General features: G+C 44.9%; 1 protein-coding gene across 7 annotated transcripts in view; it reads right to left on the reverse strand.

Annotated features, from left to right (window-relative positions):
• Positions 1-16,394, reverse strand: part of IP6K1 (inositol hexakisphosphate kinase 1) — a 39,269-nt gene that overhangs the window by 3,952 nt on the left and 18,923 nt on the right. For 5 of the 7 annotated variants that reach the window (XR_012831221.1, XM_075714704.1, XM_075714701.1 and 2 more), the window contains 3 exons: positions 5,106-5,451; positions 2,566-2,776; positions 1,761-1,945 (listed from right to left, as the gene is read on the reverse strand). Coding sequence is in view for 6 of the 7 variants with exons in the window: in XM_075714704.1 (XP_075570819.1) it covers positions 1,761-1,945; positions 2,566-2,776; positions 5,106-5,328 (619 nt within the window). In the remaining variant the exon portion in view is untranslated. Of the gene's footprint in view, positions 1-1,760; positions 1,946-2,565; positions 2,777-5,105; positions 5,452-9,188; positions 9,210-16,394 lie in introns of those variants that run through there. The other 2 variants (XM_075714705.1, XM_075714706.1) reach the window with 2 other exon arrangements.

A 16,394-nucleotide genomic window follows, 5' to 3' on the forward strand; every position in this document is an offset into this window, starting at 1 on the left:
AGCCTTCAATTACCAGCACGCACAATGGGCAAATCCACCATTAGGGCACAGTGCTGAGAACAAACGCGACACAATCAGTGCAGCAGCTTGTCCCAAAGGGGAAAAAACAACCCTGAAGTTTGCCCCAAGTAGCCCTGCAGGGCATGGTTCAACATGTTACACTGGCAACCAGAGCACAGCTAGATTAAACCTGCAAGGAAGTCTAACATTTCAAAAAATCTATCATCAACTATGTTTGATTTTGAAAGAGGAACTTCATAAAAATAAGGAAGTGTGATTAAGAAGAATAGGACAGCCAAGAAGAATTACTTCTCTGCAAGTGATACAGGCTATTTAAAAATAAAAGCTGGAGACCCAAAGCACACATTTGAGAATAGGAAAAAGGAAGCCCACACAGTTAAAATGATGAAGAATACAGCTATTAAAAGTAAGGTTGTTTCTATGTGAGGAAAACAGTATCAAGCTCCAGCAGGTGAAACAAAAAAAACCCCACAAGCTGGCAAGTTCAAGACAAAAGCATGAGGAATCATTTGCAAAGGCACAGAAAATAACAAATCTATCTTTAACCATATGAAGAAGCCAGTCAGACTACCTGCAGGTTTTATAGACAAAATACAAAAGGAGCTACAGAGGAGGGGGGTGGGGAGGTGGGATAGGTGTGTGTGAAGAGACCCCCTAAAAAGAGAAATAAGATTAATATTTTGCTGCTTTGTTTACTGGGGAAGAGCTTGGGGCATTCCCAAGCCAGAACTCTCCGAGTTCAGAGAATTCTCAAACTGAAATGCCAAGAGAAGAGATTGCAAGTTGAACAGAAAATAAGAGATGTGTAACTCATTGCACACTGCCTTAGTGCCAAGAGACTGAAGGGGGGCTACCACAACGTTGATTTGCAGAGATCTGGGGACCTACAAACTAGCCTGACTGACCTTACAGCCAAAGTCACCAGCAGGGTCTTTGTGTGGAGATCCATGCCACTCAACAAGTGATCCATAAAAGTGAGTGAACAGCTAGATGACAAATTTGCTTGTAATATTAAGTTACTCAAGGTTGCTAACATGAGGAACAGTTGTGAAAAACTCCACAAAGATCCTGTGAGACTTATTTGGCCATTAAATGGGCAGGCAAAATTCTCTAGTTAACATACAATATAAGGAGAAAAAGATTTCTAATGCTTAAAGCAGCATGTTTTGAGACAACTACTACCAGTCAGGAGTGGGATCTTGGGGTAATGAAACAGCACTTAGACCGAATGTGTTAGGAATTACAAGGGAGAGGAGAGACAACAGCATTAAACACCAGTGGAAATCTCTGGTTCACCTGCACCTTCTGTATGCCTTGTGTGCATTTCTGGTCATGGTCTCCAGAAGGATACAGTAGAACTGGAAGAAACTCAAGAAAGGTGACAAGGATGAACGCAGCTCCCTCCCAACAGATTACTGAACAGGCAGACCTGCATCTGCGGCCAGGCAAAGCCTGACATGAAAAACTACAGTTCAAAACACAAGCCAACAAAGAGAAGGACCAGAAAAGAAAGAAAACATGGAATCTAGCCAGATATATGGCTTCTCTGAGTATCAGTGTCAGACATTAGTGTCACTGTATGGAAAGCAGGAAGGAATAGTAAAAAAAAAAACATAATACAGCTTTGCCTGTGTGAACGATGGGAAAGCCAAAAGGAAATAAGCTGCCTCAGGCACAAACATGTAGGCCAGAGCAGCAGCAGCAACCTGACATGCTCAGTTCTGCTTCCCAAAGGATACTGTAGAGTTTTCGGTCCTTGGACTCTGACCGCATGCGGCTCAGCTGCTGCTTATGACAGCGCAGGCTCCAGGGGTTATAGCTGATCTTTTCAGAGCTCAGACCGCTGTTCCCATCCAACATCTGAAATGGAACATCTGAATGGATGTGCAAGTCCACCCTGGGACTCTTTGTTTCCTGGATGCTGCTGGTATAAAGACAGAACAAACTTGCCTGTTAGAATCCATGTATTCTTTGGATATTTACAACTGTCATACCCTCCCCTTGCACACAACTATCTCCTGTTCCTTCTCCTGCTGCACGCTTCACAAAATACAAACCTTCTTAACAGCAGATCCCCACTAATACCCTGGGCTGTGGACCCATGCTCAAGGATCTGGTCCAACACCTCTGCTAGGTTGTACTGTAATTGACAGAGTAAGCAGGAGCATTTGTTTCTCAGGGAGCTCCAGCTGGTGTTAGAAGGCAGAGATCCATATTCAAAGTACCCTTGGAAGAAACCTCTGGGTTAATAACCAGGTGGACTGAAGAGTGTTTGAATCTGCTACACACGCTTTGGTTCCACATCCAACAAACTGTCAAGGGTTATCCTGCATCAGAAGCACTTCACATGGATGAGTTCATCCTGAATCCAGCAAAACTCCTGACACAGTTTGCAGTGCCGCAGCATGCTGGGCTAGCAAGTGCGAGACAGCCTGCCCACGGTACGGAAGTACAAAATGCTCTCAACAAAAGGAGCCCCAGAGCTGAAAGGGGAAGAGAGATTTCCTGCTCACCGTGTTGTCACTGGGCCCTCAAAGCTTTTACCTTTCAGTGCTGTCACTGGCCAAGCCAGGTTTTTCCTCCTTGTGCTCAGTGCCACTGCTTGATCTGTGAAGGCTCCGACGTGAGTGCTTGCGTCGTGGCTGGTCCCTCTCTGGCATATCATCCTGCTCCAGAGCCTCGTTCTCCACATAGGGATAGGCCACCAGGTTAATGTAGCCGTCGCTGTCTCCCTCAAAACAGACAGATACCACACCTGCCAGAGAGAAGTGACATGCCAGTTCTGTTTCCCAGGGGAGGGAACACACAACCACTAGCTCCCAAATGTTCAACAGGAGAGAGGAAAATGTAGCTCACAGAGCAGCAAAGCAATGAAAGGAGGTTTAAGACTACAAGAACCCAAATGTTGTTAGCAGAGAAAGAGGAGAAACCCCCCAAACAGTTCACTGTGTTGCTACCTGAGTGAACAGTAAGCAGCAGCAGGGGAAGCTCTGCCACCCACAGGAAATTAAGGACAAAAGCGCAGCTGGTGGGCTGAGGGGTGTGATTATTTCCTTCCATTCAGTCTTGCAGCAAATGTCGTCAAACTGGAGAAAGTCAAGCACAGTCTACCAAGATGCTGAGGGGGACAAAGCATGCAAAATATATATCTAGTTCATTTGGGTAAGTATTTATGTCCTCCAGAAGCATTCCTGCTGTTGACAAGGACATCGCTGGCCAAGGAGGAGGGTGCTTTCTCTGCTGAAGGAGCTCTCCAGCATCTGAGCTCTGAAGTACAGAGCTCTGCGGCTGAGGTGACACCTGCCACTTATCACAAGTCAGCCAGTGTCACAGAAAAGGGATCTGCAAGGTCCCAGGGCTTCCTAGCAATAAAAACAGGGGGGCCTGGAAGTAAAGCTACCTCAACCAGATGCAGGCAAGCAGCACCCTTTGTGTCCTGTCCAGTTTTACCTTCTGAAGGCTTCTGGAAAGCACTAGAGTCCAAGGGAAGGTGGAGCTCTTTCACAGCACAGACTCTGAATACATCTAGCTAGCCAGCCACAGAGCAGGACAGCTGACATTTCTAGTTAGGGCTGACATCTTTATCTTTGCAACTCTCCCAGCCCTGAAAATGAGGCTATTGGCCCACCTCCTAACTTGCAATGACAAAAATCTTTCCTTAGCTTGTAAGTATCAGATGCTAGATGCACCAAATCAAATGATTCATCACAAACACGAGGAAACCTTGCACTATTCAGTTGATGCAGGCCATCATGTTACTGTCCTCCCTTTTTCCTTATCTGCAATGCTAACAAGGTTCAGGCGGCTCAACACAACTTCAGAGCAGTTCAGGACTCCAGCATGTCACTACATAAACACCACGCCAAGTGCTCTGGCTGCCTGGACAAGCTCCTCAAGTATCTCTGTGAAAGGGCAATCTTACAGTAACATCTGAGTGCTCAGACACAAAGTGTCATTCCCAATATTCCTCTCCCCCAGATCACTAGGTACAATTTCTGGGACTATCAGGAAACTGCATGGGACTCAGATGAAATCCCACACTGGGGTGGAGCTGCATGTCCTATGCCTTTAGGCTACCAGGAAGTATCTGACTTCAAGACGACAGGTCTCCATCTGGATGATGAGCTTCAGTTTTAAACACACCTCCCAAGGAAAGCCTGACATCCTATCAATTCTAGTGACTACACAGGCTTCAGCTGGGATTTCTGATGGGTCACTAGAGCACAATATGGCCCCAGAGTGTCTTGAGGGTACAAGAGGACCTGTCTGTTGAAGACCGTATCTTTCACTCACAGTCTGCATACAGACACACATAGGTAAGCTGACACTGCTTCGAGACCTTCAGGCTACAGCCAGATCAAATGGCAAGACCCTGAACAGATGGTGGTCCCAGCTGTCTGTGAAGCACCGTCCTCTCAATGCCACGCAGTGACAAAGAAGCAGAGGCAATAGGAACGCTAAGTCCCCCAGAAGGCCACCTGCCAGTGTCACCATCCTGAATACAAAGGCACATGGCCGAAAGTGTACCGGGCTTCTGAAAGATACAGATGAGCTGCCAACCTCCTACAACAATACAGCCACTGGAAAATTCCATTCCTTCAAAGCGGCTGGGGACAAGGCTTCACCTCAGCGCTGGGAAAGCAATGCTTCCTGCTTCAGCAGCTTTCTGATACGGGTTCATAAAAGAGATGGGATGAGGAAGCAATAAATTACAGGACAAGAATGTGCAAATGCTCAGTATTCAGATCATTCTAACTTCATTTGCTCAAGGTCAAGGCTGTAATTGACAATAACTTGGTAGCAAAATTACTTCAGTTACACATCCATAACCTTAAGCTTCAGACTACAACTTTCACACTGCATATTCTGTGCCTAGAAAGAGAAGCACGTTAAACTCTGCATGCCTACAAGAAAAGACTTCCTCCTTTCCAAGTGTTCCTATCAAATTGCTAGCCTGCAAAAGAGAATTAAGAACAACAAATAAAATGACACCAAAAGACAGCAAGATATCAGTAGCTCCAGGAAAATGAGAGGGCAGGTTCTTGAAGCATGTAACTGCATTCTGGAATGACAACAGGCCTCACCTTTGTACTCAGGTGTGAACTCCTTCATTTCCGGAGGCAGAGATTCATAGAAGCGTTGTTCTCTGGTAATGAGGGGCTTGCAGACAGTATGGTCGTCATAGCGCATCATGCTGCTGTGACCGCCCACCTGGTGAATGAAAGGCTCCAGCAGGACCCCCCGGTCTCCAGATCGAGTGGCATTCTTGCCATACTTGCCCACTTCCATGGTTTGACAAACACACATTGCGTTGGGCACCAGTTGCACTCTTGGAGCATGGGGAGAGCCACATGGGCTGGGAGGGGTAGCTCAGCAGCAGTCAGGCAACCACAGGGGGGAAATCCTGGCAATCTGCTCCCTTACAATGATCTGAAAAAGCAAAGGAGACTCCTGTGAACAGAGGACCACTCTCATTCACTCCCTGTTGGCTCAGAAAAGGTTTTGGTATTTATACATATCCATAACTGTTCCTCTTCTGTTCTCTGTTTACATCCCACTTGTTCCAGCCTGCTCCTCAGCACCTCTTTAATCCTACAGGTAAACACACACTAATTCGGAAGCAGTCTCATCTAGAGCTTCTCCAATAGGGTTGACAGGAAACAGGGAAAGGAGGAGATGAGTATTTTGAGCCTCCCATCTTTAGAAAATGCTATTTCCTTCCTTTAGTTCATTTTATCAGTAAGGCAATGTGATAATGGAGCACAAACAGCGAGCTACAGCACAATTAAAACCAAGCCCACACCTACCTATCAGTAACAGTGACTGACACAGGCAGAACAAACATTTCAAAATCTGAATTCCGCTCCTTCTGCCTCTGCATTTTTAACATCTGAACAACTAAATGATTCCTGTTCACCTCCTACTCTAACACTGTTTCGTCCTTTAGTGACTCGCTTCTCTTCAAGCTATGACATGAAAGAATCTTGGAATAAGACAGTCATTCTGTTGCTGTGCATATGTTGTAACTGAATGGATTCCACTCGGAGTCTCTCCTTTATTACTCTAAGCCCTTCAGGACAACAACAATTTTGTGATGTTTTCACAGCACCTACATGCAAAACAGGTCCCTGATCTCTAGAGGTAGGTAAGAGAGATTGCCAAATCCAAATGAGATTAAAAGTACTTTGGAGAAGACAGATGCTCTTTTAATGTTTGCAGAGTGCCTGGCACAACCACAGGATGATGGAAAAGTAAAGCCGTCCAAATTCTCTCCAGATGATTTGCCCTTTCCAGCTTAGATCATGGCTGCTCCTGAGGCTGCTGGGGAAAACACCACAGGATTTTCTCACAACGATGAGTTGCACCAAAGACTTCAGACAAGAACCATAAGGTGACTACAGTTTCTGAATCCATCAAATTCCCATTTTCTTAGCACAGCCACAGCCAAGGGCAATATTTAAGAACTAAGGGATCATGGAGGCCTGAACAAGGGACACGGTTCAGGCTGTTCCTTATCTGGCCACGGGGTGTCTCTGCAGCTACACAACACTGCCAGGCTGGGGGAAGTTCTGGATGACGATGGGCTCTTCTCCCTCCCCTCCAATTCAATCATGTAAGAGATGCAGCTCAAGAGATTCAAAAGGAGGGGTGATACTTCGTAACATGTTTAACTCAACCTAACTCAAAAGCTCCCCGCAACAGGACGTTTCCCTCTCCCTGTCCGCACATTCCTGCTTGCTCCCTCGCACTGGATTTTGGGATAGTATGAGCATATGTACATTTGAGTTGAATCATCTCACTGATCCGATGGAAAACACTTCCTTTTGTGGTTACATGACCACACAACTACATTCAGTGTAAGGGGAACAATGTGAATATTTAGCTGGCTTTTAAGATGGGGGGCAGGGAAAAAAAACACCAACACCACAGATGGTCCCTCTCTGTAGCAACTCATGTCAAAATCTCTTCGAGGTATCCTTCGAAGTCTGTCTCCTAAACTCACTCAGAGCCTAAGTTGTATCACAAAGACAAAACCATGCTGTGGATTTCTCTCCTCCCTCTTATTTGCTTTATCAACAAGAAGAAATTTAAGCAGCAGAGGCTTGCTTACGTCATATAGCTTTTAGTTTGGCTTAATAGTAGTTAGTATCTGAGAACAAGCAAGATGCCACCATCTGCAACAGATCAGCACTTCACAGATTTCAGACCAGTGCTTCACAGACTTAAATCTCCCCTTGCTAATGCAGCTTTGTCTTGGATTTGGTTTCTTTTATTTTGCCAATGACTAAAGCAGAGTTTCAGTTATTCCAAACAATACAGGAGACAAGTTTAGCTTCACACCTTCCTGTAGTTTAAACTTCATGGACAAGAGAAATAAGAGATTCATCTGTGTGACATAGTAGCTGCCATACTCAAGAGACATGCATATGATGCTCAGGTCTGGTACCAGTCCCAGTTTTCACTGAAAGCCAATCACAAAATATCTCAGGGTCTCAGTTTTGCCAGTGACAGAAGGAAGTACTATTATCCATACTTTAGAGAACGGGAATTATCTAAGCAGACTCATTAGCTTCAGACACCTTCACTAACTTCAGATGGAGATCACAAACACCCAGGCAGACACACACCCCCCCAAGGCCCACGCAGCCTGTTCTCACAGTTAGGAGCGCCTCACCTACGGGCTACAGGCAGATTTTGGCCATCAGAGCAAGAGATTTGAACCCTTTGCCTACTTTCAGCAGCCTTCTTTCCTAAAGGTGAGCAACAACGAAGCATATGCCACCTGAATTATTCTGAAGACAGCAGCCACCCACTGCAGAGTCCTTCAAGCCTTCTCCACTGCATGGCCTAGAGATATCTGTGATGTGACTGCAGTCATCCAAGGGCTCCTGGCAAAGTGGCAAAGAAAATAGCCTGCAACCACCAGAAAGTGCCCCAGGCTCACTGCCAAGTACCCCACCACCCCCAAGAAAACCCAACCTAACAAGTTTCAGATGTGCAGGCACATATGCCTGGGAGGGAGTGACAGACAAAAAAAAAAAAATTCTGTGGCCATAACACAAGAGAAGGAGCCAGGCACCAGGTGGGGAGAGAGTCCAAACCCAGTTACAACTGCTCCGCATATTCATCCATGTGCTCCAAAGAAAACAGTGATATAGCCAATATTTTCCCATGTACAAGCAAATGTGAGAGAAAAAAAAAAATACTTTGTGGCAAGTAGCATTTCAGAGACAACATTTTTAAAGAGGAAGCTATCTGTAGGGCTTGAAAAACAGACAGTTTATACCTCAGATATAGATTAGAGTTTTTCATCAAACTAACTCAAAGGGTTATTACTAAACATGGACACCATCCACAAATAAAGACAGAAGAATCCCAGCAGTTTCAAACAAATATAAAGCAGAAAACATTTGAAGGCCTAAATATTACTCATCCTTCCTCTGTTAAACAAAGGCATGGGTTCAGCTATTGTAGCTGCCTTATAAAATTCAGAGTCCTTCCAATTATACTGTAAAATACAGTGCACAATCCACACAGCAGCTTGAGGGAGACCAGTTCATCCAAGCGGATCCTTTGGTATCCTTCAACATCACCACTATAGCTCAAACAGCAGTAAAACATCCAGGCCAGTTTAGCATCCCCGCTTCCGCCAGACTGATCTATGGTTAGTAAGACAGATCACCCATCAAGCCAGACTCACAAGAGGTGGGGGATGAGGTTCAGGAGCAGAGTTATCAGTGGCTACAGAAGGACATACCACATCCCATATTCCATTATCCTCCCCAGTAAAAAACTCATACTGGAAGAGAATTTGTTCTACAATATTTCACTCTAGACGCCTGTCCGTCAGTTTATCTGCTCCAAATTTGAACTGCATACCTCACTGTTCAAACACTTACTTTTTAGCAGGATGGGCATAAAGAGCAATAAGCTGTATTTTCTTGTAGTAACGCACAAAATATTTCCAAACAAAAGTTAGGAAGACACACAAGGTAACTCTGCTTTTCCTAACCATTAAGTGGGCTAAACCTTGCCCCCAATAACAACATTACCCTCCAGCAGGGAATAGGCCCCTCCACAGAAACAAACAGTACTGTGCTCTTAAGACCCAGCCAGAGTACACTTAAACTTTGCTGAACCCTGACTGAAGACTACCGATGTCTTACCAGACCACCACCAGAATCAAGGAGATGCCTGCTCCTGACAGTTCACAGCACCAGAGCACCGCCACCTGAGGATGCCAGCACAGGAACAAGGGAGTGGGAAGAGTCGGGATGTCCTCTTTGATGGTGACAGGGAAACTAGCCTCGGAGGTCACCACACACTTGAGAGGTGGGGGCAGAGAGCTGCACTGCAACAGGTGTGAGAATTACTGCAGACTGCACCACAATGCTGATGTTCCCACTCTTTATAAGTTGTCTTGTACAGGAACACTGGCAATGCTTCATAACTCACTAGCAAAGCTATTTTCCAAAGTAAAAAGGAGAACAAACATTTAAAATTGTGATGTATTACACAGCAAGAAAGCTGACTGCATTAAGCGCTATTGACTCATGCCTTCGTTGTAAGCAGCTTGCAGATCCATCTTTCCAGCATTGCCTTGCTGCGGCTCCTAGGACTGTGGCCAGCCCCCAGGACCTGTGGCGCTGAAGGCTAAGGCAGATGGCCACTGACGATTCTGGAGCTGGGCCACAGGCAAGGGATAAATACCAACCTCAAGGTCACACTGACAGAAGTTGGACTTTCCCTTAACAACCCCAAAGCAGTCAGGAGCAAGCACAAGAATACAGAATACCAGCATACCAGGCAAGAGGACTACAGCATTTGGTCAATGGGTACCTGGTGACTGCTACTTGTGAGCTAGATTTGTTAGCAAAGAGAAGCAGCAGCTAACATCCATGCTGAAAAGCATGGTGTTTTCTAGTCATGCTGGATTGGGGGTCCCAACTTCTACAAAGAAAACCCAGTCTAAGAAAAAAAAAGCATCTCCCACTGTGCTGATGTCAGCTTCCCAGCCCAAAAGCTGACCCACAGGCCTGAGACATGTCTGTCTAGTCAGCAGAAGATGGAGATGACCCCTGGGACCTGGGCAGAGAACACAACTCTCCAAGAACCTGCAGCAACATTTAGGATGTAACCAGAAACATTTGACCAGTGTGGTACCCAGGAAGCTACAAACCTTCGTAGCCTACTTGAGTGCACAGCTTTGAATCCTGAGCCTTCCCCTGCATCTTGTCCAACGCTTGAACTATTACCAAATACAGCGCTTTTTGGACACGCTGCTCGCATCAAGGCAAGCTGCCCTCATCAAGGCAAGCGTGGCTCTTCAGATCGAGGCCAGCCAGTAGAATACAATCTGTATGCATGCATCAAAAGCGAAACAGAACTCTAAGGAAAAGCTTCTGAAGAATGCCAGCTGAGGAAGAGAATGCCAACAGTGAGGCTGGTGGAGGAACCGCAATAAACAAGGCCACGGAGAGGACAATAGCCACTAATAGGTGTGCTCCACCCTACGCCATGAGCTGAACAAAAGCACACTTCCTTCACCAATACCTTTCCTGCCTCAGCAACAAGGCACAAATGCACCAACTGCTGAAGTGTGCTCAAGGAAAGAGCCTAATCTGCTTTAAGATAGAGCTCCACTGAGCTTACAGGAAGGACCACACAGAAAATAAAATTAAGCTTGTAATATGAGTACTCAGGCATACCCTATGTTTCTGTCTCCTAGATTTCTGAAGGAAGACTATTTATCCCATACTTCTATCACACTAATCGCAAAGCTTCAGCACTTCCGCCAGTAGACTGTGAGACTAAGAATTTTCTCCTCTTCCTAAGAAAGGAGCAGAAGCCAAGCCTTTTCAGCTCTTTCTGAAGAAAGAGAGTCTGAGCTATGCACTTTTAACTATGGCTGGAATGCCTAAACCGCTCGTTAAAACCAGCGCCTAGATCTAGGGTTAAAGAAGGCTTTTTTCTTAGAGGCCAGATTAGCAGGAATTGCAAATGCCCTTCTGCTGTCACCTACGCATAAAGTGTGGCATGCTTTCAAGGAGGGATGAGGTACTTGAACTCCTTGCTAGGGATCTAGACCCAGTGCACAGGCAACACCTGTTTTCTCACACTGACACAGTACAGTGGTAGCTTCTCTTTTTTTTTTTTTTTAGCCAAGCCTTAGCACACAACAGTGCATAGGGAACGTCTGTCACGTTCAGCAACATATGGAGCAGGTGCTCTGCAACATTTTGTGAACATCTGTCATGCAGCTGTCTGCAAGTGAGGGTAACCAAAGCCAGGGCTCAAATGGCCTCTTCCAGCTTGGATTCCTGTTCGGCCTGATGCTGGAAAAGCCGGCACTACTGCGATACCATCAGGCTGGGGAGCGGGAGAGGACTGCACAAAACAGGGATGACATAAGCTGATTTAATTCCCTTCCTGCTCTTTTCTCCGTGCTTCCCCTTCTTCACTGGAGAAATGCAGTGCATTGGCAAGAGGGCACAGGCTGCCTGGGGACCTGCCAGTCCTTGTCACCACTATCAGCATCACTGCAAAGGGGAGGCTGGAGGAAGGTCCAGCCCTGGTCCAGTCATCACCACTCTTTTCTCTCCAGTAGGAAGGGAGGATGAGTGAGAGGAAGCTGGGCTGCTGAATCCTGCTGCACCTCGCCGCAAATATACCCTGCCTCAGTAGTAAAGGGCATCTTCCTTCTCTGTTCAGAAGCACTGGCTTCAGTCCTGAGAGTTCCCATAGCAGCAAGACCTGACTGAATACATGCATTAACAAAAGGTTGCTTTATCAGTACCAGCCCAGAAGATTTTCTTCCAAGCTTGTGCCTAGGAGAGCAGGGTCATCCAATATCAGCTTTGCATTTTATAGGAGAGATGAGAATATGACACATGCTTTCTCGAGAAGAGCTTAGGGAAGATCAGTGCCTGTGAGGCCTCATTGCTCAGCTTTCTGTGAGCTAATTTCTGGCTTCTCTTCATCTCATTTACAAAGAGGAAAAAAGTCTCTGCTTATACAGGTTATTTTTAAACTATTCCAATGCAAATGCTGCCATTCAGCACAGCTCTCAGATCCAACAGTCAGAGACTGTTAGAAAGGAACTTACTTCAACAGTCACAAACCATAAGGAATCAACCTAAGAAAAGACATTTCTTGAATTCACACTAATGAAGGGGCTCAGAAAACTCATCAACAGGCTCATCAGCAGAAAATGGTAGTCCTTGCAGTCCTTCATAGCGGGAGGGAAGGAAAAAATTTCACATCAATCTCACTGAAGAGGCTTGGCTCAAAGACCAGCTTGGAAAGAATTTGTAACTCAACTCCTAGACTGAGTAAGAACAATTTCACCTCCTGCCTCAAATATCCTATGTTTAAAGTTTTTGTTAATGCTGGTAATAAAGCATACTTGCTCTTCAGTCACAGACCTTGGCCTCCTCCCCAACAACGAGGCTTAAATAAACCAGCCACATCCCTAAGGAAGTCCTGAAGGACTGCATGATCATCCAGGTAACTCCACCCAAATGCCTCCCCAGTAGGAAGAGGATGGAATGACTGTGCTGAGTTCAGCATGAGGTGGAGTACATTCAGAAACACTGCACTTTCATGTCAACTGTGGGTACCAAATTCTACAACCTCAACAGCATCAGAAGGTGGGACAGATGAGCAGGTAAATGCACCACACTAATCTGCTGACACTAAGAGAATGAGTCAGAGCTGGTGATGCTTGTGCTGAACCAGAGGACAAAGACACCACACAGCAAGCCATTGCTGACAGAGAAAAGGAAGGTGCGATTTTGTGGTAACATGTACAGAGCTTAGCCAGATGGATGGCACTGGGGAGGGCTGCTCAGTGCCAGGAGGGCAGCCCCAACCAAACAGACAAGAATCCACTGCAATCAGGTGAGTATCAAGTCTCAGGTCTGTGCCACAACAGGGGCAAAGAGAACAACTGGCACCTCCTAAGTTCTTACCTCATCTTCTCCTGGTTAACAATGCCCCAGAAGTCCTTGGAGGTGTCAAGGCCTGAGCCAAGAAAGTCAATTTGGCCTAATCACCTACAGAGTAACTGCTGGCCTCTGAGCTGGAAAGATGATGTCATCATACATGTGTGCAAGCACCTCTGAGGCTTGAGCTCCACACTCACACCTCCACACAGACTCAACAAGTAGAAATGGTTGTGCACCTTAAGCTTGTATCCCTCAGGCTCCTAGCCAGTAGACACACCTGGAAGGCTAGTGGAAAGATGGGACAAGATCCTCCCAGCTTGCATAAGAACAAGAGGAAACCTCCAGCAAAAGCACCAAAATCCCAGAAAAGGGAAGTACTTGTGCAGCAATAAAATCAGTTTTCAGGCTTGAGAGGGTGGTTGACAGGAACTGAAAGGAACAGTCCATGTGCTGCATCTTAGACCTGCCGCACACAGAAAGCAAAGCACAGAGGCCAAAGTGAGGATTCTGCAACAGGAAAAACAGTCAACTTCCCTGATTCAAGAGCAAGGGCACACATATACTCCACTTTCAGACCATATGTGGGCTGCCAAAGAAGAGAAAGAAGGGGTGTTTTCTGGCTCTTTGCCCTCCACAATCTTCTAAGGAATCCTCTGAAGATAAGGGAAAAACAGAAGAGAAAAAACAAGACCTACCCAGAAAAACAAAATATGAACTCTATTTGAAATTGAAGTCAAGCAAAAAAGTTTCATCTACCTGTACTTCATAATTTTTTTCTGCTTTCAGAATGCATAAAAACATTGAATTACGGAAGAAAACCTAGGTGAACAGCTAGGCCTCCAGTGCTCTCATACAGAAATGACAGTCAAAAAATCATACATCAAAAGTTTGGTCTGCACAAGGAAAAAGTGCATGTTGATACTTCATTCATCCACAATGTTCTCTCTAGTTCAGTAAAACAGGGTAGATTTTGGGGTGGAGACAACTGCTTGTCTTGGTTGCTCTTTAAAGTGATCCTCAACAATGAAACCAACTCCATCCAAATGCCTAGCTTTAAAAAAAAATACCCAATATTATGTTCAGATTTCTTTTGGCACTGATTGAGCCAAATCAGTTTCTAATTCCTCCTTCATTTATTTCTTCAGACCATGGTTACACGGGCAATCCTTTGACAGCTGCACCAGCATGAGCAGCATCCTCCCACTCAACTCCACTGTGCTGGTACAACTGTTCGCATCCTCACCATGAATTAAATTAGGGAACTGATCGCAGTTAAAAATAAACCAGCACTTTGTTTTGTTTTTTTTTAAGGATTACTTTTCAACCCAGGTCAGATCCCCAATCTATTGTGCAGCTGTACAAACAGTTGTATCAGCACAAGGTGCCTGAATTGCTGATGGTTATCCTTGTGCCTAAAGCCAACGTTTGCATTCCCAGCTCAACTCTTACTTCATGGCTGCTGTAGAATAGGATTACTCACTAAACTGAACACGTAGGGTACTTTATTGCTGCAGCTCACAACTGCACGGAGGGTCTCTAATGAGACAAAATGAGGTCACACTGACGAGTATCCTACAAGTAAGGCATGGCTACTGAGCTCCCTTGAGCTGTTGCTTGTCCTAAATTATATGTCATTTTTGCAGACTGCATGCTGAAATAAATATAAAAGCATGACTAACAAAGTCACTGATGCGAATGAACAGCCTTGGGCCAAGTTCGGAAACAAAACTCCCCTAGAAATTGCATAACCATTAACTATCTTGGTGTTCTTCCATTCAAAAAAATTCAAACCTACATGATGTGTAGATTCCCACCGATTTGAAGACTGTGACATTCAAGGAGTGGGAAGTCTATCTGCAGTTTTGGAAACTCTTCAAATGCAGCTGAATTTTGATTTTAACATGGAAATACAAAAAGAAAGATAGAAAACCAAAATAAGTACTAAGCAATAATGGAATGCCAGCACACTTTAGAAATGACCATAAGAGAAACAGACTGAAGGTTCTTTTCCAAAATTAACAGCTCAAATACTGTTTGAAACAAAACCAACTGAAAATACTTCCTATTTAATGGCTGCCTGGCAACCTACTGGAAAGGACTCGGTTCTCAGAACTTGGTTCTCAGTTCTCTGCTTTCAGCTGGTGACAGGTATCCACATCAGACACACACCATTATGTAAGGCCTTTGCATTGAAAACAAGGCGCAAAAGAATAAATAACCACTAAGATTTGACTTCTGGAACAGGGTAGGAGGCACATTAATGAAACAGCTTCAGGAAACAAGATTTCTACAGTTTCTCTTGTGTCTGCTCTAGAAGGCAAGAATCACAGTCTCTAAGCTGTTCAGCAGCCTTGTTTTGTAGATGTCATCAAATCAATCCACGAGGACACAGAAAACTAACAAAATCAGTATTTGGCAAATCTTACCCTTCATTCCTTAACATGCATCTCAGAGTATAGTTCCATGACAGCTTAGATAAATCTAAGTCAGTACTCTTCAAACCCATCCTCTCTCCTGAGTCAGCACTGGCACTCACCCGATCCTGCTCGGAAATTAGCCTGGCAAAAAAGTTAACCCCAAAAAAAAAATAGTTGTTTTTGCCATTGTGGCTTCCTGAACTGGTTTAGTGCCAGTGCCCAATGAAAGTAAAAGGGGAGAAGGGGAAGGGCAGGCAGAAGAGTAACACTGCCAATTTCATTCAGCTTCAACCATCCTGCAACTGTACACTCAAGAGAGTCTCACCCTGACTTTAAAGAGACTGAGTTGCTGCTCCCAGCAGAGAGATCATTCAACTTTTTCACCTCTCTCCTCATGCCTTCTTTACATCAGCATCAGCGCTCTTGCAGACAGCTAGATTAAGTACCCAATCTGGTAGGAAACTAGAACAGCAATATATGAATCAAAACAAAAAGCCTTTAGTTTTCAACTGGATCAGGTCCCTAACAGATCTGACCATGAGGTTCAACAATCCCCCTAGCATCAAAAGAAGGGAGAAAGTTGGAACCCGTAACTAAAGGCAAGGAAAGGCTAAAGTTGAGCTTCAAGCGACTGCAAAGCTGCACTCTTACTCAACACAGACAAAAATACCACAACAGGACTATGTAACATTCATACAAAACCACTTTTGTACAAAAGATTTAAACTGTACATAAAAAAATCAGCAATCTAATTCTTCATGTTTTAATTTTCAACAACACACCATTAATACTTAAAATGCCCTATTTCCTCAAAAATAAATCTTTAATTTATTTGTTACCAGCATTATTTTCAGAGCAAAAGAGCTATTAAAAATATATAGGGGAGAGCGAGAAACAGCCTGTTGTGATTAACTAGGGCATGACAAACAGCAGCACCATGTGCAAGCAGTACCAGGGAGCAAAGCCAGGAGGAACAGTGACAACAACATTATGCAAACAACATTGATTC

This window comes from Pelecanus crispus, chromosome 7 (genome assembly GCF_030463565.1).
Source record: "Pelecanus crispus isolate bPelCri1 chromosome 7, bPelCri1.pri, whole genome shotgun sequence".
Taxonomy (NCBI): domain Eukaryota; kingdom Metazoa; phylum Chordata; class Aves; order Pelecaniformes; family Pelecanidae; genus Pelecanus; species Pelecanus crispus.